The sequence below is a fragment of the Brachyistius frenatus genome, unplaced genomic scaffold (genome assembly GCF_029030835.1).
Source record: "Brachyistius frenatus isolate BFR_SWC_R1_liver_20210118 unplaced genomic scaffold, ASM2903083v1 Contig_421, whole genome shotgun sequence".
Classification (NCBI taxonomy): domain Eukaryota; kingdom Metazoa; phylum Chordata; class Actinopteri; family Embiotocidae; genus Brachyistius; species Brachyistius frenatus.
Genome location: NW_027211020.1, coordinates 139320 through 161568, shown reverse-complemented (window position 1 = coordinate 161568; position 22249 = coordinate 139320). Strand labels below are relative to the sequence as shown.

At 45.2% G+C, this 22249-nt stretch overlaps 1 protein-coding gene across 3 annotated transcripts; it reads left to right on the top strand.

The window, feature by feature from the left end:
* The first annotated feature begins 1721 nt into the window (after positions 1 to 1721).
* Positions 1722 to 13127, top strand: trdmt1 (tRNA aspartic acid methyltransferase 1). 3 transcript variants are annotated; one of them, XM_069725391.1, is made up of 11 exons: positions 1741 to 1907; positions 3303 to 3412; positions 4291 to 4367; positions 6697 to 6768; positions 7406 to 7471; positions 8237 to 8306; positions 8404 to 8478; positions 9919 to 10244; positions 11005 to 11062; positions 12233 to 12362; positions 12664 to 13127. In XM_069725391.1, the coding sequence occupies exons 1-11, from the start codon at positions 1844 to 1846 to the stop codon at positions 12762 to 12764; spliced, it is 1149 nt and encodes a 382-aa protein (XP_069581492.1). In that variant the 5' UTR covers positions 1741 to 1843; the 3' UTR covers positions 12765 to 13127. The 3 variants fall into 3 exon arrangements, with proteins under 3 accessions (XP_069581493.1, XP_069581492.1, XP_069581494.1); XM_069725393.1 differs by lacking the exon at positions 1741 to 1907 and adding an exon at positions 1938 to 2210; XM_069725392.1 differs by lacking the exons at positions 11005 to 11062; positions 12233 to 12362; positions 12664 to 13127 and adding an exon at positions 10501 to 10997 and having other exon boundaries at positions 1722 to 1907.
* The last annotated feature ends 9122 nt before the right edge of the window (positions 13128 to 22249 follow it).

Below are 22249 nucleotides of genomic sequence, written 5' to 3'. Positions count from 1 at the left end.
CTATTTATTTACTTTACCTTTTCACCTCATTCATTTTCAAATGTTTCTGTATTTAGATATCTTTATTTAAGCTACTTCTGTATGATTTATTTCCCCCCAGTTCATTGATTTCTGTATCAGTGTTTTAAATGTCAAAGTGTGTCACGGTTCGTCTCCACTGATAGTTTGATGAGTCTGCTCACACCGACGGCCCACAGACAGAAGCATGCAGAATTTCTGATGCTATGCTTTTATTTTGAAGGGCCATCTGCTGCCAGTTATGTCATGACAAGAAGCTCATTTATGATGAAGAAGAAAAAAAAAGCTTCCAGCAGCCTCCAGTCCGAACAGGAAGTCCCAGAAACATCCTGTTAGATTCACAGACTGTTTCTAAAAGAGTTCGTAGCTTCAGGTCTGTAAAAAGGTTCTGATCCAGAAGTGTCTTCAGCTGCAATACCAGCGAGTGCCACTAGAGGTCGGCTCCAAAAAGCCTCCGGCTCCATAGACTCCCATTCAACTCATCAAATCCATATTTAGCAACGTGTTCCTCTCAAACTATAGAAACAAATTCAGATCACTAAGTCAAATACAAGAAAATGAATTTCTTTGATAAATCAGACGATCACATCTGTACAGATCATCTGATCATCTGAAACATCTGGCTCCAAGACAAAATGTGTTTTATTGCTGTTATGTCACTTAAAATAACATTTTAATAAGTTTTAAGTGTCTTTATTAGATGAATGATAAAGATCACTACATGTAAGATGGATATTATACAGTTAAAGATTAATGGTTGAGTTGTTCCAACCTACATTATTATTATTGTTATTATTTGGATTTAGTCACTGACACAGAATAGTTCCTCAGTAACTTCATTTGTTAAGGCTCTAAAATACTGACAGCGATATGTGTGTGTAAACACGGAGTAATCAATCTTTTGTAAAACTTATAAAATAGAACTATCAGATTTCTCGTGCAGCACAAACTGTCTTTACGAAGTGGGCCATTTACATTTTTACAAACAGTAAAATCAGGACCAGATAAAAAACAAGAGAGTCAATGAAAGATCAGCGAGGTCCACTGAGGAGAGGAGGAGCGTTGGAAGTACAGATATTAAACAAACTCTGGATAAAACATACCCCAGCTTTTTATTCAAATGGAAGTTAACTCTAAATAAAACATTAGAAGGAGGACAGACACATTTGAAGAAAGAATCAGATGATATTCAACCAACAAATAGACATCACACACAATAAATACGGGATTTGTGGCAGAATAAAGAGACAATGACAACAAAGGAAGACGTCCAGGAAGCCATGAATGTGAAGTACAGAAGAAATAAGGTCCTTTTCTCAAGCTAAGATTTGTTTACTATGTCGCAGGGTTTAGTTGTTGTTGTTTTTCCTTCTCATTAAATTCATTTATTCGTTTTTTATTGTAATTATTAGGCTATAACTTAAAACTTCTGCAATCTATCGCCCTGAAACTACAGACTTTGGTACGGCAGGTGGCGCTGTGCACCTCTTCAAGTTGGTTAAGGAAGAAGAAGAAGAAGAAGAAGAAGAAGAAGAAGAAGAAGAAGAAGAAGAAGAAGAAGAAGAAGAAGAAGAAGAAGAAGAAGAAGAAGAAGAAGAAGAAGAAGAAGAAGAAGAAGAAGAAGAAGAAGAAGAAGAAGAAGAAGAAGAAGAAGAAGAAGAAGAAGAAGAAGAAGAAGAAGAAGAAGAAGAAGAAGAAGAAGAAGAAGTCGTCCGCCTCACCGCGCGGTGGCGGTATTGCACACAGAAACCGTCAATCTGCCTTCCTGAAATACCGGAAGAAGAAGAGCACCGGGCAGCGGCGGAGCTTCACGGACGGTTCCGTCATGGAGAGTCTGCGGGTCCTGGAGCTCTTCAGCGGGATAGGAGGGATGCATTACGGGCTACACGGTGAGCGGCGCGTCCTCCGCGCGGTTTATTTCCACCGGAAGTCCTCCACCATGTTAATGAGAGCTGCCCGGTGGTCCGTCCCCAGTTCGCCGGTTCTTTGGCCCGGTTCAGCTCACCCTCCGGCGGCTGTCGGGGAAGGTTGTATTCAGGAGCACACACCGAGTCCATCACCGGCCTCCGGTCTGTGGCACCTCCATGTGATATCTGTCTGAAAACTCCTCGTGCCTCTCCGCGAGTCCTTAGCTCCGCCCGGCGGGGAGGTGAGGAGGAGGAAAGGGAGTTGACACCTGTCACACCTGTCAGGTGAAGTGGAAACAAGATACAAACAAGATGACAGCGATCGGTTAGTTAGGTAGGTAGGTTAGGATAGGTAGGTTAGTTAGTTTAGGTAGGCTAGGATAGGTAGGATAGGGTAGGTAGGGGGTAGGATAGGTTAGGATAGGTAGGTTAGTTAGGTAGGGTAGGTTAGGTAGGTAGGTTGGATAGGTAGGGTAGTTAGGTTAGGTAGGTAGGTTAGGATAGGTTTGGTTAGGTAGGTTAGGATAGTTAGGTTAGGTCGGTTAGGATAGGTAGGTTAGGAAGGTTAGGATAGTTAGGTTAGGGTAGGTTAGGATGGGTTAGGTAGGTTAGGATAGGTAGGTTGGGTAGGTAGGGTAGGTAGGTTAGTAGGATATGTAGGTTAGTTAGTTTAGGTAGGTTAGGATAGGTAGGTTTGGTAAGGTTATGTGGGTTAGTTAGGTTAGGTAAGGGTAGGTAGGTTAGTTAGGGTATGTTAGTTAGGGTAGGTTAGGATAGGTTGGGTAGGTTAGGTAAGGTAGGTTAGGTTGGTTATGTAGGTTAGTTAGGTTGGTTAGTTAGGTATGCTAGGTTGGTTAGTTAGGTAAGGTAGGTTAGTTAGGTTAGGTAGGTTAGTTAGTTAGGTTAGGTTGGTTAGGTTAGTTAGGACTTTATAAGCAGCAACAAGGTTCTCATCTTGTCCTGGAATTGTTCTGATGTCATTCTTAAAGTCTGGAGGTCCATCTGAAAATAATCCCTCATTCATTAGAAAAGAAGATTCAAGAAGACCTGTTTTTGGGGGCGTGTCTGTTTGATTGACAGGCCTGCGGTGCAGTCAGGTTACAGCTATCGGTGGGCGGGATGTGGTAGATGTAATATCGAGCTGGCCAGCGTGTGTCTGCTGAAACTCGATAACAAAGTAAAATCACATTTCACATTTTCTTTGTGTGAAACAGTGCCGTCGTTGTCATGGTGACATGGCGTTTCAGTTCGCTGAGTCAGTGGAAGCGGTAGATTTAAGTCTGAGTCCTGGAGATTCAGACGTGTGATTGAACTCCAGCTAAATGAAGTTGTAAGAACCCTCGTCGGTACGTGACATGTTTCTGACTCCTCCCCCAGAGAGCGGCGTTCCTGCTCAGGTGGTGGCGGCCGTCGACATCAACACCACCGCCAACCTCGTCTACCGGCACAACTTCCCCGACACCGTCCTCTGGAACAAGACCATTGAGGTGGGTGGTGACGGAGACCCGAGTCCTTTCACAAAAAAACGCTTTCTTATTATTCACGCACACGACAGCCACAACCATCAGAGCCCCGAGTGGCGAAGCGTTCGGAGGTTGTCCGCCGGCTCCGTCCGGTCGCTCCGCGGTGCTGAAGACAGGCGACCAACCTTGTTGATGGAGGACGGATCAGAACCGAGCAGATCAGCTGGGCAGGAAGTCAGTCGGAGGAAAACTAACACAATCCGCTTTTCAAAATATTGCCTCCATGTGCTGCCTCCTGGTCTGTGTGACGACCCGTGTTCTGTGACCGACCCGTGTTCTGTGTGACCGACCCGTGTTCTGTGACCGACCCGTATTCTGTGTGACCGACCCGTGTTCTGTGTGACGACCCGTGTTCTGTGACCGACCCGTGTTCTGTGTGACCGACCCGTGTTCTGTGACCGACCCGTATTCTGTGTGACCGACCCGTGTTCTGTGTGACGACCCGTGTTCTGTGACCGACCCGTGTTCTGTGTGACCGACCCGTGTTCTGTGTGACCGACCCGTGTTCTGTGTGACGACCCGTGTTCTGTGACCGACCCGTGTTCTGTGTGACCGACCCGTGTTCTGTGTGACCGACCCGTGTTCTGTGACCGACCCGTGTTCTGTGTGACCGACCCGTGTTCTGTGACCGACCCGTGTTCTGTGTGACCGACCCGTGTTCTGTGACCGACCCGTGTTCTGTGACCGACCCGTGTTCTGTGTGACCGACCCGTGTTCTGTGACCGACCCGTGTTCTGTGTGACCGACCCGTGTTCTGTGTGACCGACCCGTGTTCTGTGACCGACCCGTGTTCTGTGAGACCGACCCGTGTTCTGTGAGACCTACTTGTGTTTTATTTTCAGGGCGTATCGATCGATGACTTCAATGCGTTATCTTTTGATATGATCTTGATGAGCCCGCCCTGCCAGCCGTTCACCAGGTATGTTCTGTGTTCTGTCTGCTTCTTGAACCTCGGTTGAACAAACCAAGTTAGTGGAGTTTACCTGCGTCATCGCTGTTCGTTCCTGTTTTACAAATAATACATTTTCTGTTTCCTGATGCATGCTTGTTTTTTAATAGTTGAGTTTTACAAAATGTCCCAATGTTTTGGAAATGCTGTTTGTATTTACAACCTGGTTCCGAAAATGTTGGGACGCTGTTTAAAATGTAAATAAAAACAGAATGCAATGATTTGCAAATCATGTAAACCAATATTTTATTAAAAATAGACCAAAGACAACATATCAAATATTAAACTGAGACATTTTATTGTTTTATAAAGATATCTTCTCATTTAGCAACACGTCTCTATAAGTTGTTCCAGGATGATGTTCACCACTGAGCTGCATCAACTCTTCTTTTAACAACACTCTGGAAACCTTTGGGAACTGAGGAGACCAGTTTCTGGAGTTTTGAAAGTGAAATGTGGTCCCATTCTGGTCTCATAGAGGATTACAGCTGCTCAACAGTTCAGGGTCTCCTTTGTTGTATTGTTCATGTCCTGATGCTCCAGATGTTTTCAATGATTGACAGGTCTGGACTGCAGGAGGCCAGTTTATCAGCGGACTCTTCTACTAGAGAACCATGCTGTTGGAATACATGCAGAATGTGGTTGGATGTTGTTCTGCTGAAATAAACAAGACCTTCCCTGAAAGAGACGTTGTCTGGATGGCAGCACATGTTGCTCCAAAACCTGAATATATCATTCAGCATTAATGCTTCCTTCCAGATGTTCAAGCTACCCATGCCATGTGCACTAATGCATCCCTGTACCATCACAGATGCTGGCTTTAGAACTGAGCTGATAACAAGCTGGATGGTCCCTCTCCTCTTTAACCTGGAGGATGCAGCGTCCATGATTTCCAAACAGAATCTCAGATTGTGATCCATCAGACCTCAGGACAGTTGTCCACTTCACCTCAGTCCATCTTCAATGATCTCGGTCCAGAGAAGGCGGCGGTGTTTCTGGATCATGTTTCTATCTGGTTTCTTCTTTGGAGAGTTTTAACATCATTTGTGGACGCAGCGATGAACTGTGTTCACAGACGATGGTTTTCACAAGTGTTCCTGAGCCCATGCAGTGATTTCCACTCCAGAATAGTGTGTTTTTAATGCAGTGCTGCCTGAGGGCCCGAAGATCACCACCATCCAATATTGGTTTCCAGCCTTGTCCCTTGTGTTCAGAGATTTCTCCAGATTCTCTGAATCTTTTAATGATATTATGAACCGTAGACGATGAAATCCACTAATTCTTTGTAGTTTTACGTTGAGGAACATTATTCTTAGATTGTTGAACTATTTCATCAGGACATGAACAATACAACAAAGGAGACCCTGAACTGTTGAGCAGCTGAAATCCTCTATCAGGCCAGAATGGGACCACATTTCACTTTCAAAACCCCAGAAACTGGTCTCCTCAGTTCCCCAACGGTTTCCAGAGTGTTGTTAAAAGAAGAGTTGATGCAGCTCAGTGGTGAACATGATCCTGGAACAACTTAGAGAGACGTGTTGCTGCTCAGATTCACAATGAGAAGATATTTAATAAAACAATAAAGTTTCTCAGTTTCAACATTTGTTATGTTATTTTTGGTCTATTTGCAATTAAACATGGGTTTTAGGGTTTTCTAAATCATTGCATTGTGTTTTTATTTACATTTTACACAGCGTCCAAACTTTTTGGGAAACCTGGTTGTACTTTTGGAGCCCGCTGCATCTCCTGATCTGATCTGATTGAAGACAGTATATTAGTGGTGTCCTGTTGGTAAATGATGCTAATTTAGTGTCACTGACTTCATCTGAGTCAAAAACAGGAAACTGTCAGAGGAACAGTGGTGAAGTCACACCTGTCTGCTGTGTTGTCCTGGAAATGTGAAGCGCAACCTGCAGGACTCGTTTGAGGACTGACCTCGTCCAAACCTCAGACCGTCTTTATTTTTTTAATCTGGACTCCAGAAGGCGGCTGAAGGGACGAGTATGGTTATAATGTGATTTTTTTTTATTTTTTTATCTTATTCACACTCTTATCTGTGAAGGTTCATCATCCAGGTCTTCAGTCTGGTTCCTTAGAAACATTCACTGGTGCTTCTTAGAATATCGTCTGTCTGCTGCAGGTAGAAGGAGGACGACAGCAGCCGGGATGAGCGGTGGTCCAGATATTGGAGGGACAAACAAACAAACAGATCTGTTGGATTATTGTGAAGAGATCGCACATCCCTGTATTAAATCATCTATATAAGTGTCATCTTCCCGTTGCTGTTTTGTGTCTGCAGGATCGGGCTGCAGGGCGACCTGTCTGACTCCAGAACCAAGAGCTTCCTCTACATCCTCCATCTTCTGCCCAGGTCGCACATCTTCAGACTTCACAATGAAAACACATTTTTATATCCAGATTGAAAAGAGTTCAGTTTTCTTTGAACAGAACGGTCTGTTTACACTTGTAATAAGATACCAATTATTTTATGAGCAGCTACCTGTTTTATTATTCACATCTCTGCTGTATGACGGAACTATTAATTACACAAATCTCAGAATATAACATATATCTTGTAAAATGAAAAACAATAGTATGTTTTTAACAAAACCTTTTATTACTATGTATATTGAGCCAATTCAGATGAGTTAGTTTTTAGTCTTTTGTGCAAAATAGCTGCAGTTGCACGTTTCCACGTTGCCGGGGGCAACAACGCAGCATGCTCTCTGCTGGGAGCTGTCGATGGGTACGTGACATGCTCGGAGTATGTTATCGTTAATATGGATATACTTAAAAAAAGGAAGTTCCTGTTGTTGTTTACAAACTAAAGATGCAAGAAATGCATTTTGTAATTAGATTTTACTGAATGTTTGAAGGCAAACCGTGACATCGATGCTCACATGAAGAGATCTACAACACTTGTTTTGTTGTGAATGTGCGTCTTTGAAATGGATGATGAAATATTTTCTCTTTCTCTCCTCCCGACCTGCCGATGCTGACGTGTCCAGGCTGAGCAGGCGGCCGCGCTTCATCCTGCTGGAGAACGTGAAAGGCTTCGAGAGATCCTCGGCCAGGTAACGATCACCTGCTGTCCCTTCAGGACATCGTGTCAGTCCAAGCAACATGTCCAGTGGCCTCAGCAGCTGCATATTTGGGATTGAAAACAAAGTGCAGTCTGAAAAGCACAACCACTTACGTACTTCGACCTCTCTGAGAACCTGAGGTGGTCCGCTGGCGTTCCTTCTGTTTCCGGCTCCGAGCAGCAACGCTGCAGGAACCCGATTGGTTTCCTTTACTTCGTTCGTCTTCCTCTCCACTAAAAATGATCGTGTAGCAAAAAGCTGACTGCCAAGAAACGCCAAAATTATCAGGTGGGTTGATAATTCACTCGACTCCAGGTAAAAACAGGAGGTACTGCACCCATAGGTGGCATCGTAATAATCAAGTTTGTGTTTTGGCTCGTAGCTCAAAAAGCTCGCGGTCTGAATTCATCTGCATCTTCACTCTGATGCTCTTCTGCTCTATAAAAGTCACACTTTGACACTTTTTCTCCATTTTCTTGAAAACTTTTCTTCGCCATCTCCTCCGCAAAGGCTGGATTGCTGTTGTATTGTAATATATATTTATGAGATATTCATCTTTACTCCTCTCTTATTGCTAATGGTACTTCGAAATCTAGAAGGTGTCGACATTGGTGGTAACTGCTGCTTAACGTAATTATTTGTTTACGGTCATAATGTTTAACAGGTTAAAATTGTGCTTTATATTATCATTACAATTACATGCATGAGGAAATTTCCTTTGTTAATGTCTCCTCATTTTCTTCTTCCCTTCTTCAGGGAACGTCTGGTGGAAACGCTGAAGGAATGTGGATACACTTTTCAGGAGATCATGGTCTCACCCATAAGTGTAAGAAAGACATCCAATATACATCATTTAACTAGATACATCCGTGATGTGATAATATATGTATGTGAAGTACATCACTGTTATGTTTCTTATCCAGGTTGGGATCCCAAATTCAAGACTGCGTTATTTCCTGATTGCGAAGATTTCAACAGAAAACTTCACAAGTTCAAAGGTGAGGCTCACCAGCAGAAATCCTGACATCATAAAACGTGGCAGACATGTTTTAGTACGAGCTCAACCAAAGCTCTCTTTTAGACCTTGTAATGGGTTATTGAGTTTAGATTGATGGGCCTAAAATTATCCATTTAAGAAAGTATGGAAAAAGCAAAGGGGATATGAAACTTTTTAAATCCATTGCATCAATTAGTTGACCTGGAATTAACAACCCTGTTTCCAAACAGTGGAGAGGCCGTGTAAAATTCAAATAAAAACAGAATGGGATGATTTGCAAATCAGGTAAAACCATATTTAACTGAAAATATAACAAAAGAGTTGGGATCGGTTGAACAACTGGAACAGTCTGTCTCAGGCAGCACTGCATTAAAACCAGACTATTCTGGAGTGGAAATCACTGCATGGGCTCAGGAACACTTGTGAAAACCATCGTCTGTGAATACAGTTCATCGCTGCGTCCACAAATGATGTTAAAACTCTCCAAAGAAGAAACCAGATAGAAACATGATCCAGAAACACCGCCGCCTTCTCTGGACCGAGATCATTGAAGATGGACTGAGGTGAAGTGGACAACTGTCCTGAGGTCTGATGGATCACAATCTGAGATTCTGTTTGGAAATCATGGACGCTGCATCCTCCAGGTTAAAGAGGAGAGGGACCATCCAGCTTATTATCAGCTCAGTTCTATAGCCAGCATCTGTGATGGTACAGGGATGCATTAGTGCACACGTCATGGGTAGCTTGAACATCTGGAAGGAAGCATTAATGCTGAATGATATATTCAGGTTTTGGAGCAACATGTGCTGCCATCCAGACAACGTCTCTTTCAGGGAAGGTCTTGTTTATTTCAGCAGAACAACGTCCAACCACATTCTGCACGTATTCCACCAGCATGGTTCTCTAGTAGAAGAGTCCGCTGATAAACTGGCCTCCTGCAGTCCAGACCTGTCAATCAGTGAAAACATCTGGAACATCAGGACATGAACAATACAACAAAGGAGACCCTGAACTGTTGAGCAGCTGAAATCCTCTATCGGGCAAGAATGGGACAACATTTCACTTTCTAAACTCCAGAAACTGGTCTCCTCAGTTCCCAAAGGTTTCCAGAGTGTTGTTAAAAGAAGAGTTGATGCAGCTCAGTGGTCAACATGATCCTGGAACAACTTATAAAGACCTGTTGCTGAATGAGAAGATATCTTTATAAAACAATAAAATGTCTCAGTTTCAACATTTGATTTGTTGTCTTTGATCTATTTTATATAAAATATGAGTTTACGTGATTTGTGAATCATCACATTCTGTTTTTATTTACATTTTACACAGCGTCCTAAATATTTAGGAAACAAGGTTGTAACATGCAGCAATAATAATAATATAAAACAATAATGTTTTTTATTATTTGTATATAAGTTTCAGACAAGTTATCTCATCTTTTTAGATTTTAGAGGCCTTCCCACATCCTGCTGACGGTGACTCCCACGAGCAGCCCACAGTCTTAAGTCTTACCTGCTCAGGTGCCGGCCAGCCAGAAGAGCAAATGCAGGGCGGCCATGTTCTGTACAAACTGGAGACGACAACAGATGCCCAGAGGAAGAAGAACCAGAACGACGATCTGTCCGTCGGGCAGATTCAGGACTTCTTGGAACGACCGATGGAAGGAAACATGGAGCGCTACCTCCTTCCTCCTAAAACGCTGCTGCGATACGGCCTCCTGTTGGACATTGTTCAGCCCACATGCAGGAGATCGGTCTGCTTCACCAAAGGGTGGGTTCACTAACTCTTCATCTCAGTCACTACATTTACTTGTTGCTTTATTAAACAAAAGTAAATCAAATCAAATTTAAACGATCAAATAACACATCTGCTAAAAAAAAATAACTTGAATTAAACGGCCTGCGTAACAGCTTTTTCCACTATTTGCATATTTCCTGCTGTCACCTGGAACGGTGTTTAGTTCACAGGTGAGACTTTGAGATGTTCTCCTCAGGCGGACCATGTTGTTCTGTTTGATCCATGTTAGGACAAGAACCGTTCATCAAAGCAAAGGCAGAAGGAGGTCCAGTTGTATTTCCATTTATTCATATGGACATGTACGAAAAATACAGAGTACAGAGTGGGTCAGAACACCGATCAGAGACAAAGTACCGGGGAGGAGAGGAGCGCAGTGCATCATGGGAGGTCTCCCAGAAGCCTCTGCAGCAGCACACCTGAGCAGCTTCAACTATAAGCTTCATCATAAAGGAAAGTTTCATTCCTGATCTTAAAAGTAGAGAGGGAGAACCAGGAGCCGGTTCTACCTGGTTCCACAGGAGAAGAGAACCAGAACCAGGAGCCGGTTCCACAGGAGAAGAGAACCAGAAGTAGGAGCCGGTTCCACAGGAGAGGGTTTTGAAAGATGAAGGCTGAGAGAGGACGATGAGGTCGGAGGAAAAGGATTTTAACTTCTATCTGCTGTTAAACTGTTGACCTCCTTTAAATGGACCCAGTAGTTCTGTTATGTAACGTTCGTGTGTCCGTTCTGTAGCTATGGGCGGTATGTGGAAGGAACTGGATCAGTACTGCAGTGCTGCATGGAGACTAAGGTAGGTTGATGTTGAAACTAATAAATCTATCATCACTTCCTGTGATAATAATCATGCTGCACATCAAAAATATTTTAGTTCTAATCTTTTTTTATGTATTTATTAAACTTCGAGAACCGTGGAGATAAAAGCTCCTAAAAGCTCCTAAAAGTTCCTAAAACCTCCTAAAAGCTCCTAAAAGTTCCTAAAACCTCCTAAAAGGTCCTAAAAGCTGTGTATGTTTCCAGAACAGAGCGTCTGTGACTGGAATATAGAAACAAGGACGACATCAGCTGTCAAAATAAGAGCTTTAGATGCTGTTTAATTCATGTTCATTCAACACATAGACCTGCTGGATGAAACCAACAAAGAGACGTCTCTGACAACTGGACGTGTGGACAAAACTCATTTAACATCCAGTAATATGGAATCACTTCCTTTGATCACAAACATTTAATCATCATTTTAATGTGAAGAACACATTTCCCACAAACCCCGTCACTTCCTGTTTCTCCTCTTGTTCCTGTTTCTACGGCGAATAGTTTTATTTGGTGATGAAAACAGGAGCAGAGACTTTCTGACCTTAAATGAGGAGTTATTGTTGGTAATAAAGAGAGTTTTATTAAAAAGATTTACTTTATGTTTTAATACTTTGAGCTCAGATTCTGATGACGACGTTTTTTGCAGAAAAATCGCAGGAATTTTAACAACATTGCAAGCTTCTTCAGATATTGTGGAGTTTTCTTGAATTTGTGTTAATTATCATTATTAATAAAGATTTCCTGGAGGGACTGATGAACATGGAGCTTGCAGTTAGTTTGTGTCGTCGGCCTTCAGCACGGATCACCTACCAACCTTTTATCAGCCAGAAAACACAGAGCGGTCATTCCTTCCTGTGGTTGGCCGGGTGTCACTCAGAGAAGAGTTAGCCAATCAGAAGACAGGGTCCCCTTAAAGACACAGACACACAACAACCTGTCGCCGGTAGAGCTGCGAAGAGACGCTGATTACAGGAGGTGGACAAATATCGGAGATGATTTTTGGTACTTAAAACCACAAAAATATCTTCTTGTGAATAGTAATACTGCAAAAGAAATGATTGGACCTTTAAAATGATGAGACATTACTGACTCCTTTCCAGAGCGTTGTTGTGTTGGCGTGTTGATGGCGTGTGCTCCGTGTGCTCTGCAGATGGAGAGCGTGTTCTCGGGTCTGGACCGGTACTCCGAGGAGGAAAAGCTCCAGCGACTGTTAAAGTTGAAGCTGCGGTATTTCACTCCCAGAGAAGTCGCCAACCTCATGGGCTTCCCCCAAACCTTCTGTAAGTGCAGGGCTCATCTGGGTTTTACCTCAACGCTGCTTTCTAAAATGAAGTGTTTTCTACTGACTTGAAGTGTTTCAACATTTATAGCGAGCTGTAACTAGAGTGGAAAGTTTCACTACCAGTGTTTACATGTTTATGAACAGTAATCACTTAAATCCTGTTTGTGCCACATGCATCAGCCTGATCATAAAACACATCCAGTCACTCCACTTCTTGGATGTGTGAAATGGTTCATTCTGTGACCCAGTATTTATTTGTTTCGGTAACTTAACTGATTTTATGTGAATGTATTTTGCAGCCTTCCCTGAACAGACGTCGACCATTCAGCGGTACAGAGTTTTAGGAAACAGTGTGAATGTGGTGGTGGTGGCCCGACTGCTGCAGCTGCTGGTCTCCTAGCCGTGGACACGCTTCATCTGTCACTGACGCCTCCTTTCATTCATGGATTGGTCAAAAAGGATTTAGAGTGATCACTGAACAGTTTAATTAACATGTTTCTTACATCAAACAGTTTGTGTCTCTTTTACCTGAATCTGAATCCTTATGTTAAAATTAAAAAGTATCCTGTATAGCACATGTTTATATTGTTTATTTAAGCTGTATTACTGGAGAGGGTTGTGCTTTAACTTCAGTGATGCGTTCAGGAGCGTCGGTCCTGAACGCATCACTGTCCTGCCAGTAATGACATTAAAACACCCTCCAGTGTAATATTGTGATTCTACAACCAGTTACCATCTAAATAAAACATGTCATCATAATGTCTTCATATTGTGGAGAAATATTGTTACTGTTTACTGAAGCAGCGCTTCTTAACCTTTCAACCCAGAACCAGGTTGGTCTTCCTGCTACTGGGATGGATGCAACCAGACAACCAGGCAACCAACCAGACAGACAACCAGACAGACAACCAGACAACCAACCAGACAGACAACCAGACAACCAACCAGGCAACCAGACAACCAACCAGACAACCAACCAGACAACCAACCAGACAGACAACCAGACAACCAACCAGACAGCCAACCAGACAACCAGACAGCCAACCAGGCAACCAGGCAACCAGACAACCAACCAGACAGCCAACCAGACAACCAGGCAACCAACCAGACAGACAACCAGACAGCCAACCAGACAACCAACCAGACAACCAGACAACCAACCAGACAACCAGATTTAGATTTGGTTTAGATTATTAAAGTATCTAATATTATTATTATTATAATTAGATGAACGTTACCTGGTTTAGATTATTAAAGCATCTAATATTATTATTATGATTAGATGAATGTTACCTGGTTTAGATTATTAAAGTATCTAATATTATTATTATTATTATTATAATTAGATGAACGTTACCTGGTTTAGATTATTAAAGTATCTAATATTTTTATTATGATTAGATGAATGTTACCTGGTTTAGATTATTAAAGTATCTAATATTATTATTATTATTATAATTAGATGAACGTTACCTGGTTTAGATTGTTAAAGTATCTAATATTATTATTATGATTAGATGAACATTATGCAGCAACATTATGAGTAACAACAATAACAAAATTAATTTGAAATAAGAAAAATACTTCAGTCTAAAATTAATGTAAATTACTCAATATAAAAATAAGCATATTACTTTCACAGTAAAGTCCTTATTACTAAAGCAATATTAGAAAATATGAAAAAAACAACAAAAATGTTCTGAAAATATCAAATTTCATAATTACTAAATCAAGCAAATCCAACAGTTCAACATGTAAATCCTTGACAGAGCTGATGGTCTGATGTGTTTCACTGTTTCAGACATCCTCCTCTGCTCCCTGAGTTCCTCCCTCTGCTCCTTGAGCTCCTCCCTCTGCTCCCTGAGCTCCTCCCTCTGCTCCCTGAGCTCCTTCAGCTGCAGGAGACATGACAGCACAGGGAGGCGAGGGGGTAGGGGGATATTGACATAATGTGGTTTTCATGGTGTGTGAAGGCCGTCTGACAGAATCAGAGAAATTAAATCTATCTGACAGAATCAGAGAAATTAAATCTATCTGACTGAATCAGAAAAATTAAATCTATCTGACAGAATCAGAGAAATTAAATCTATCTGACTGAATCAGAGAAATTAAATCGATCTGACTGAATCAGAGAAATTAAATCTATCTGACTGAATCAGAGAAATTAAATCGATCTGACGCTGCAGACAAAATGAAGAACTGCTGAAAGAAGAAACATCTGAAGAATCTCAGAGTCCAGTTTCCTCTTTGTCTTTTCTGTCTCTGATGCTTTCAGAGGATGTCGGTCTGTGTGTGTGTGTGTGTGTGTGTGTGTGTGTGTGTGTGTGTGTGTGTGTGTGTGTGTGTGTGTGTGTGTGTGTGTGTGTGTGTGTGTGTGTGTGAGAGCAGTCTGTCTCTGTCCCTCTCTCTGTCTGTCTCTATGTCTGTCTCTGTCTCTTTGTCTTTCTCTCTGTCTGTCTGTCTCTGTCTCTCTGTCTATCCGTCCCTCTGTTCCTCTGTCTCTCTCTGAGATCAGTGGTTGTTGAGACTAATGGGTTGTCAGTGTCACCAAGGTGTCTCTCTATTAACCTGTCTGGATCACCATGGTAACTGATGCTGCAAACTTCACCTGGTCCAGAGTAGGTTATGTTGGAGAAATCGGGTCAAAACGTAAGAAAGCAGTGTCAACTGACCAATCAGATCTCTCTGAACAATGACATCACCAATCAGAGAAGATCCAGTGGACCTCAGTTTGCGGAGTGAGTGTCTCTGGAGTGAGACAGTCCTCTGGAGTGAGACGGCCCTCTGTGGGGTGAGACAGTCCTCTGTGGGGTGAGACGGCCCTCCGTGGGGTGAGATGATCCTCTGTGGAGTGAGACGATCCTCTGTGGGGTGAGATGTCCTCTATGGGGTGAGATGTCCTCTGTGGAGTGAGACAGTCCTCTGGAGTGAGACGGCCCTCTGTGGGGTGAGACAGTCCTCTGTGGAGTGAGACAGCCCTCTGTGGGGTGAGATGTCCTCTGTGGAGCGAGACAGTCCTCTGTGGGGTGAGATGTCCTCTGTGGAGTGAGACGATCCTCTGTGGGGTGAGATGTCCTCTATGGGGTGAGATGTCCTCTGTGGAGTGAGACAGTCCTCTGTGGGGTGAGATGGTCCTCTGTGGGGTGAGATGTCCTCTGTGGAGTGAGACAGTCCTCTGTGGGGTGAGATGTCCTCTGTGGAGTGAGACGATCCTCTGTGGGGTGAGATGTCCTCTGTGGGGTGAGACGATCCTCTGTGGGGTGAGATGTCCTCTGTGGGGTGAGACGGTCCTCTGTGGAGTGAGACGGTCCTCTGTGGGGTGAGATGATCCTCTGTGGGGTGAGATGTCCTCTGTGGGGTGAGATGATCCTCTGTGGGGTGAGATGTCCTCTGTGGAGTGAGACAGTCCTCTGTGGGGTGAGATGTCCTCTGTGGAGCGAGACAGTCCTCTGTGGGGTGAGATGTCCTCTGTGGAGTGAGACGATCCTCTGTGGGGTGAGATGTCCTCTGTGGAGTGAGACAGTCCTCTATGGGGTGAGATGGTCCTCTGTGGGGTGAGATGTCCTCTGTGGAGTGAGACAGTCCTCTGTGGGGTGAGATGTCCTCTGTGGAGTGAGACAATCCTCTGTGGGGTGAGATGTCCTCTGTGGGGTGAGACGGTCCTCTGTGGAGTGAGACGGTCCTCTGTATACATTGTATTAATGAAATATACACGTGTAATAATAGTCAGATCTTCCTGTGGTTGTCATGGTGATCTTATGATATATGTCTCTCAGCTTCGTCTACATTCACACAGTCAACGGTTTCTTCCACATTCAGCAGCTGCAGCTCTCAGTGTGGATCATGTGTTTAACTTCATATTTTTATAAAATGATAATTTGCTCCTTGTTTTTAAAATATGCCAGTCATCTGGTCCATGTCTGTGATTGGTCAGTTGCTACAAACTCCTCCTCTTTAATGTGAACGTGCTCAGAGTCTGAAGCAGAAACAGTCAACAGAAAGCTGACAACCTGTCATAGTACCGATGATCTCTGACTGACAGTTCCGTGTTTGATGAGCAACTCAGACAAAGACAGTCTGGGAGAGACCGTGTGTCTGTCTGTCCCTCTGTCTCTGTCTCCCAGGGTGCTGCTCTGGGAATGTTGAAGCTGCTTCGTGGTCCGGCCATCGCTGAGTGATGAATGGAGCTCCCACCTGTGATTTCTAACCACTGGTTGCTGATTCTTTAGCCAAGGAACAGGAAGGTCGGGCTGCTATGTCCTCGAAGGCGGTCCTTAGTGGGTGGAGGTCTCCATAGGTTGCCCCGGGTTACTTCCCTTGTGTGTCACACCACGATGTTCCTCAGATAAGGTAGAGTTTTGGATGTCTGCCGGTTCCTTCACTCCCCCTCACTTTGCTTTCACCATCGCTCTGATTCAGGTTTACTCGTCCTTGGTCCTTCGTTCCTTTCTTCCCTCCCTTCTTTATACGGTGTTCAATCCAACCGTCAGAGAATCAATCCACCAAACACCAGCCCAGCGTGGCGTTGCTGCTTTGTGAACTGCTGTTTGAAGCCTCCAGTCCAGCATTTTGGCCGTTGCCCAGTTGACTTTTTCCAGAAACCCGACTGTAAGAGAACTTCTTTAGATTAGTAGATTAATAGTTTGGATTTGTACATATTTGTGATAAACCTGAAGTCCAAACAAACCCAAGGCGTAGATCTCTTCCAGCTTCTTGAACTTATTTATCCACATACAGGTTTAACCAAACATTAAATATTACATCCTCCTGAGCTTCTTCCTCTTAGATGATATTCAACATCCAGGAAATAATCCTTCTTTCATGAACAAAACGTTGTACGTTAAACGATCAAAGCCTACTTTGGCCAAACATGTGTGTCCTGATATGTAATCAGCCCCTTGTGGCCCTCAGTGGTATTGCACTTGAAGGCACTTGTGTACTGTCTTATGTGTTGAGACCTGGAGGCTTCGTCCATCAGGATATCGTACATACTCGGGACTGGAGCCACAGCAGTGTCTCCAGTCTGCTGCTCAAACTATGAGCTCCCACTGGGTGCTGGATGCACATGATGAGCCTATGAATAAAACTATTGACTCTCTGTTCTGCACTTCTTTAATCTGTCTGAAAGAAGTTGGCTGTTTCAGATAGAAGAGTTTTCTGGGATCTGCTTTGGATGTTTCTTGGTATACAGTCCTTTACTTCGCTCACCGCCTTGCTTTATCTATATTTACACTCTTTCAACGAACCCCTCACCCACTCTTAAACACTTCCTCCTCAGCTGATGTTTCTCCATGTTACCCAGCGGCCCCCACACCAGCTGCTCTATGACATCCCAGTCAGATCAGTTCAAGCATGAAGATCCTCTTCGGTGTTAACAGAGTATTCATTTCTGCCTGTATGCAGGAATCCAGTGGACTGTGCCATGATCAGAGTGCTCCAGAGTGCTCCAGAGTGCTCCAGAGTGCTCCAGAGTGCCCCAGAGTGCTCCAGAGTGCTCCAGAAGGCTCCATCTTACTTTGCAAGATGGCGCCACGCTAGCGGCAGCCTGTTGCAGCAGCTCCCCTCCCCTTGTTATTAGTATTGTTAGTATTTTTTAAGCCTTTCTCCTCTTCGGAGTTGTTGTTTTTTTCTTTCTCTCGTGTGTTCAGTTAACGGTCCGTAATGGACCGTAATTTTTCCACGTTTCTGGTTGGGGGCTCTGTTATTGTTTACTCGTGTGATCAGCTGATCGCGCTGAGTAGACCTCTACTGCTGCTGCCCGGAGCGAGGCCTGAGATCCCCGTTGAACTTCGGAGAAGACGGCGGGGTTGCAGAGCTGGAGCTAAGCTGAAGGCGGAAAGGAGGAAATACAAACCAGCGGTACCGGCGATCTTAATGGGGAACGTGAGGTCGTTGGCCAACAAGACGGACGAGCTCGGCGCTGGTAAAGACCCAGAGAGAGTACCGGGAGTGCAGCATCATGTGTTTCACCGAGACATGGCTGCACTCACATTTCCCGGACCACAGCGCGGCCGTACCGGCTTCAGGACTGTTCGGGGGGACGGAGACGTTGTTCGGAGCAGCAAGAAGAAAGGTGGAGGGATTGCAGTCTATGTGAACGAGAGGTGGTGCAATCCCGACCACGTGTGTGAAGGAACGTTTCTGTAGCCCGGACATTGAACTTCTAGCCGTGGGGATGCGCCCTTATTATTTACTGAGGGAGTTCACGTCCGCCATTGTTATCGCTGTGTACGTTCCTCCATCAGCTGACGTAGAGGCAGCAGTGGACACCATCTACTCCACTGTGTCTAAACTTCAGACTCAGCATCCCGGTGCATTTTTGTTAGTTACTGGAGACTTTAACCAGTCTGGATAAAGTTCTGCCAACTGTTCACCAGTATGTTAACTGCCCCACAAGGAACAATAAAACTCTGGACCTACTGTATGCTAATGTCATGGATGCATACAGTACTACTGCCCCCCCCCCTTGGTAGATCAGACCACAACCTGGTCCTGTTGACTCCCAGGTATGTTCCTCTGGTGCAGAGGCAGCCTGTAACCACCAGGACTGTGAGGAGGTGGACACAGGAGGCCAAAGACGCCCTGCAGGACTGCTTTGAGTCCACGGACTGGGACGTGCTGTGTGGACCACATGGGGAGGACATCAACAGCAGGACGGACTGTATCACAGAATACATCAAATTCTGTGAACACACCACCGTACCATCCTGGACTGTAAAATGCTTCCCCAACAACAAGCCGTGGATCACCAGTGACCTGAAAGTTCTTCTTAATCAGAAGAAAGCAGCCTTCAGGTCTGGGGACAGGGAGGAGCTCAGGAGAGTGCAGCGCCACCTGAAGGAGAAGATGAGGGAGTGCAAGGACTCCTACAGGAGGAAGCTGGAGGCCAAACTCCAGCAGAACAACGTGAGGGAGGTGTGGACCGGGATGAAGGAGATTACTGGGTTCAAGGGGAGAGAGAGAGACAACCAGGGGGAACCTGGAGAGGAACAATCAGGGGGAACCTGGAGAGGAACAACCAGGGGGAACCTGGAGAGGAACAACCAGGGGGAACCTGGAGAGGAACAACCAGGGGGAACCTGGAGAGGAACAATTAGGGGGAACCTGGAGAGGAACAATCAGAGGGAACCTGGAGAGGAACAACCAGGGGGAACCTGGAGAGGAACAATCAGTGGGAACCTGGAGAGGAACAACCAGGGGGAACCTGGAGAGGAACAATGAACTAAACTGTTTCTTCAACAGGTTTAGTCCACCACCCTCATCTGTCTCCTCCACACCTCACACCTCCCAAACACCTCTGCTGCCTCCCCTCCTCCCCCCTCTGCACCCCCTGGTGAACTGCATAGAGCCCTCAATCTCAAAGGGCTCTTCCTCCATCGACACCTCGACCCCCCCCCCCCCCCCCCCACACACACACACACACACACCCCTCTCTGTGACGACTGGCCAGGTTAGGAGACAGCTGGAGAGAATTCACCAGCGCAAGGCTGCAGGACCTGACGGCATCAGCCCCGTGGTCCTGAAGACCTGCGAAGACCTGCGTCCAGCTGGCTGAGGTCCTACAACACCTCTTCAACCTGAGCCTGAAGCAGGAGGAGGTCCCGGTGCTGTGGAAGACGTCCTGTCTGGTTCCTGTCCCCAAGAAGAAGACTCCATCTGGCCTCAACGACTACCGACCAGTTGCCCTCACATCTCATGTGATGAAGGTGCTGGAGAGGCTGGTCTTGGCCCACCTCAGGCCGCTGGTGAAATCTTCTCTGGACCCTCTACAATTTGCGTACCAGCCTCATGTGGGAGTGGACGACGCCATCATCTACCTGCTGCAACGAGCTCAGTCTCACCTGGATGGAACCGGTGACTCTGTGAGAATCACTTTCTTTGATTTCTCCAGTGCATTCAACACCATCCAACCACTGCTGCTGAGTGAGAAGCTGCGGGTGGTGGGGGTGGACATGTCCACCGTCTCCTGGATCACTGACTACCTGACAGGCAGACCACAGTTTGTCCGTCTGGGCAGTGTGCTGTCTGATACGGTGGTCAGTGGTACTGGAGCTCCTCAGGGAACTGTTCTGTCTCCTTCCTGTTCACCTTCTACACCACTGACTTCCAGAACAACTCAGAGTCAAGACATCTGCAGAAGTTCTCTGATGACTGCAGTGGACGGTGTATAAGGGATGGACGGGAGGAGGAGTCAGTGGACGGTGTATAAGGGATGGACGGGAGGAGGAGTCAGTGGACGGTGTATAAGGGATGGACGGGAGGAGGAGTCAGTGGAAGGTGTATAAGGGATGGACGGGAGGAGGAGTCAGTGGACGGTGTATAAGGGATGGACAGGAGGAGGAGTCAGTGGACGGTGTATAAGGGATGGACAGGAGGAGGAGTACAGGGCAGTAGTGGAGGACTTTGTGGAGTGGGCTGGTAGAAATCACCTCCTCCTGAACGTGGCCAAGACCAGAGAGATGGTGGTCGACTTCAGGAGGAAGACGACGGCTCCACAACCGCTGAGAGTTCTGGGAGAGGAGGTGGACATGGTTGAGGAGTACAAGTACCTGGTGTCTCCATGACAACAGACTGAACTGGAAGACCAACATCAACGCTGTCTACAAGAAGGTGATGAGTCGACTCTTTTTCTTGAGGAAACTTCGATCCTTCAATGTGTGCAGCGAGATGTTGGAGATGTTCTACCATCTGTTGTGGCCAGTGAACTGTACTTCTAGTAGTCTGCTGGGGGGGAGAGGGGGGGCAGCATTGGAGCCGGAGACACCAACAGACTTAACAAACTGGTGAAGAAGGCCGGCTCCATCATTGGCTGCAAACTGGACAGTCTGGAAAAGGTGGTGGAGAGGAGGACGCTGAACAAACTATTATCCATATTGGATAATCCTGACCACCCTCTCCACCTGCTGCAGGGACAGAGGAGGACGTTCTCCAAAAGACTCCTCCAGCCGCTGTCACAAGGACAGATACAGGAGATCATTCCTGATACAGGAGATCATTCCAGCCAGATACAGGAGATCATTCCAGATACAGGAGATCATTCCTGATACAGGAGATCATTCCTGATACAGGAGATCATTCCAGATACAGGAGATCATTCCAGATACAGGAGATCATTCCTGATACAGGAGATCATTCCAGATACAGGAGATCATTCCTGATACAGGAGATCATTCCAGATACAGGAGATCATTCCTGATACAGGAGATCATTCCTGATACAGGAGATCATTCCAGATACAGGAGATCATTCCTGATACAGGAGATCATTCCTGATACAGGAGATCATTCCAGATACAGGAGATCATTCCTGATACAGGAGATCATTCCAGATACAGGAGATCATTCCTGATACAGGAGATCATTCCTGATACAGGAGATCATTCCAGATACAGGAGATCATTCCAGATACAGGAGATCATTCCTGCCGACCGCAATAAGACTGTACAATAACTCACCTCTGGCAAAATCCATCACAGTACAATAACACTGTTGACTGTGTTTCTTGGTTTGTTTGTATATAATATATATATATATACTGTACTGTATGTATATGTAACCCACGTTAGTTTTACCAGCAACTAAAAGGTTAACTCACACATGCAGTACCGACGTTCACCAGAGGGGCGCTGTGGTGCACGTCGGGAGATCAAAGCCGTCTCCCTGGAGACGACCCTCCACGTCTCCAACAGCAGGTCATCATCTCCATGAAGATCTCATCGGGTTGGTTTCTGCTCTCTGCTGTTGAGGATCTTTATTTATTTGGTCGTTAACCAGACCGACTCCGGAGGAAGAAGTTTATTAAAGTCTGAGAAGAATCTCCGGTGAGTGACGAATGCGTCGCTAACAGTTAGCCGTTGCTGCAGAGCTACAAAGGAGGACAGTTGTT

Coding starts and splice junctions, on each gene's coding strand:
- trdmt1 (XM_069725391.1), top strand. CDS start 1,844: ATGGAGAGTCTGCGGGTCCTGGAGCTCTTCAGCGGGATAGGAGGGATG. Junction 8,307..8,403: donor TCATGGTCTCACCCATAAGT/GTAAGAAAGACA, acceptor TTTCTTATCCAG/GTTGGGATCCCAAATTCAAG. Junction 11,063..12,232: donor AGTGCTGCATGGAGACTAAG/GTAGGTTGATGT, acceptor TGTGCTCTGCAG/ATGGAGAGCGTGTTCTCGGG.